At 34.1% G+C, this 3,399-nt stretch overlaps 1 protein-coding gene across 1 annotated transcript; it reads left to right on the forward strand.

Annotated features, from left to right (window-relative positions):
* Positions 1 to 1,463: 1,463 nt before the first annotated feature.
* Positions 1,464 to 1,950, forward strand: LOC112525239 (auxin-responsive protein SAUR21-like). Its single transcript, XM_025135278.1, has one exon. It carries the CDS (start codon positions 1,488 to 1,490, stop codon positions 1,785 to 1,787), a length of 300 nt encoding a protein of 99 aa, XP_024991046.1. The 5' UTR covers positions 1,464 to 1,487; the 3' UTR covers positions 1,788 to 1,950.
* The last annotated feature ends 1,449 nt before the right edge of the window (positions 1,951 to 3,399 follow it).

Below are 3,399 nucleotides of genomic sequence, written 5' to 3' on the forward strand. Positions count from 1 at the left end.
TTTCGATTCTTCTATTTTTCTGTGATGTTAAATTGTTAATTAAGTCGGATACAGGAGAAAAGGTCTCAATCCTAATTGGATTTTATCTGAAAGTAGCAAAACAAAACTATTGGGATGGTTGGAATTGGTTAATTTGAAAACGTGGGGTATTTTATAGGGGCTTTGTATGGGCACATATTTGGGCTGTTACACATAGGTATGAATCGTAATGGGCAGGACGAGAAGGTCAAAGCTGATCATACCGTGAATATGGGTATAATTATTATAAAAAATAAAAACGGTTCTTATTTTGAATAAAAGTAAAAAAAATTAATAAATTTATTGACGGAAATTCCGTCGGTAACACTAATCACAATTACTAAAACCGATAATTAGCTTGGAAAAATTAAAAAATATCAAAAAAAACAATTCCGTTGGATTTCTGGCAACCATATCCGCCGGAAAGTATAAATCCATCAGAAAATCCGCCGGAAATTGCATGTAGCAGTAAGGTTTTTTTAGCCGGCCAATCCGTCAGAAAAAATGTTTTTGTCCGACGGATTTTTTTTCCGACGGATTTTGCCATCAGAAAAACCCCATTTTTTAGTAGTGCATGCAAGTGGCATGAGGTTATTTTTTGTGGTTATGCCATAACATACAACTTAATGAAACAAAATTGTAGCCTAAAGAAAAAACACTACGTCAGAAAAATTTAGTGTTGCACGGGCTCCGATCACCCCTTGAATCCACCCCCTGATTCATGCTAATGAGTTAAAGAGTTGACTCCTCTCTAAACTTATTATGTCCATCTTTTTCGGGATGATAAAAGTTCATTTGGATCTCATCAACATGAAGTCAAATGGATGAATGGAAGTTATATGAATAAGCCCTCAAATATCGTGCCTATAGCTTATTCAGCAACTCCATAATCCTAGCATGTGAGGTTCTCTGACTGCTGGATAATTTTTAAATGATCCTGACAACTGGACTCTGATACTCGATAGTCTGCTACGATCTCCTTCTACAAATATAATTTTCTTTTAGAACTACAAAACCCAATAAACAGAAATGTTATTATTTATGTAATTTAGTGATATACATGTGAACAATTAAGAAATTATCTTGCCCATTTCAAGATCATAATATGCTGTCAAGTTACTGATATGGATATTGGTAGAATATAGCTCAAATACCCGATTTTGTTCTACACATCTCTTTACATCTAATACTATTTTAATGTAATGGAAATCAATCATAGAGTATGTTGCACGTTTCTGTGAAGTTTTCTGAATTCGTTTATGAAGTAGGAAGCGTGGAAATTCGGATATTCTTTAGAAAGCTGGCCATGTGAGGCTTCACAACTTTCTCCAAGCCAGTTGGCTAGAATGCTATAAAGCCATCTTCAAACCCTATAATAAGTAGAATTTTCCCATCCAATTTAACCACAGGAAAACGAGTTTGTGATAGTATTCTATTCACTTCTTTCTACTACTCCAGGATTCCTAGACATGGGACTTGTCCGGTTGCCATCACTGATTGCTAATGCACGATGTTTTAGCAAAGTAAACTCTCTTCGGAGCAGAAAGTATCAATCGGATGTCCCGAAAGGTCATCTAGCAGTGTATGTGGGTGAAATCCAGAAACGGCGATTTGTGGTTCCCATATCTTATTTGGACCAACCATTGTTCCAGGACTTGCTGCGTCACGCGGAGGAAGAACTTGGCTTTGATCATCCAATGGGAGGACTAACCATTTGCTGCCATGAAGATGCATTTGTGGAACTCACAGCACGATTGCATGCTTCCTGATACTTTTGGGAGCAACAATCCTCAGGAATTTTGTTCAATTATTCCCCTTAGTTTGTCTTCTATTCTCTTTTAGGGATATACACGTATAGGTGCAGTAGGTGAACTATGAGGTTAAGGAGCGTCACATTTGTGATTTGACAATGTTCCCTACCATTTTTTGTATATTGGATGTCCTCAATCACGATCTTAAGAAAGCTAAAAGCTCATGGAGATTGGATAAGCTTGGTTGATGATTCTAAACTTCTATCTACAGTAACTAGCACAACTATACTTGTCATGGCTCATTGCCTAAATACTTCTACATCACGTGAGTTATAAGAGCTGTTTCAATGAATGAAAAGCGATCTTGTATCAAGTTGTGCTAGGGGCGAAATTGCGAAAATGGTACTCAGATTAATGTGGAATATATATGGCGGCCTAGAGAGGACAAGTTTACGAAGTCTAAGCAAACAAACCTCTTTGTATGGTCCGAACAAATTTTACGTCTTCTGATGAGAAGATATCGCCCCAAGTTTATTTATGTGTAATTATATTTATTTCCCTAAAATGAAGGAGACTTTTCGATGATGTAAGTTACCGACGGATAAGTGATGTCGGTAATTCTAAAAACTTTAAATTAACGATGAAGTATCATCATATTAGCGAGAGATTAGAGAAAACAAAACATCCGTCACAAATACGTTGACAATTTGGTGACGGATAATTTAAGCTAGCTACATATTAGTGATAGATCTCAAAGCCATCGGTAATGGTTTTAATTATTTAAATTTTGATTTATTATTAAGACTGTCCGTATATGTTTTACATTACTAATGGATCAGCGACCGCCTTTTAATTCATTCTGAACTTTTCACATCCGTCCGTAAATGATACATAATGTATGTTGTATAATGTATATGTATTTATATTTTGTTGGGTCGTTTTGTATAGTGTATGAATTCATAAATTCGATAGGGTATATATTGGATATATAGTGCGTATGTATGTATAGTTTATATATAGTCATCTATATGTATGTATGGCGGGGGCTTGCTAATGAGATTCGATCCGTTGTTTTTCGTTGGATTAGACATAGAGCTCTAACTCGAGAGTTGTCTTTGCCTCGAGTTTGTATTCCTAGCCAGCGATAGTCGCCTTTTTTAAAAATTTGTCATTCCAAAAAAAAGTCATCTATATGTATATATAGTGTATGCGTATTTATAGTGTATGTTTGATAGATATACATTCATGATTCATATTATATATCAATATACACTATATATATATATATATATATATATATACTATCTTATTAAGCAAATTTAGCAGAAGCTTTAAAGTCTTAAAATACTAAATGACCAAAATACCCTTTATACTCACTTTTTCACCTCATCCTCTCCTCACATACACTCACCCCCTTACATACAATCACCCCCTCACAACCGATTTTTTTAAAATTATAATTTTAAATTTACACTTTATACCCCTATAATTAATTAATTAATTTACTTTACGTCTTTTACTTTTAAATGTTTCATTTTAAACATTTATCAAATTAACATACATAATCGTATATCAATTAAAACATGTTTAAAAAATACATTTTTATTTTAACAAGTTACACCATTATAAT

This window comes from Cynara cardunculus (assembly GCF_001531365.2).
Source record: "Cynara cardunculus var. scolymus isolate 2C chromosome LG 13, CcrdV1, whole genome shotgun sequence".
NCBI lineage: Eukaryota > Viridiplantae > Streptophyta > Magnoliopsida > Asterales > Asteraceae > Cynara > Cynara cardunculus.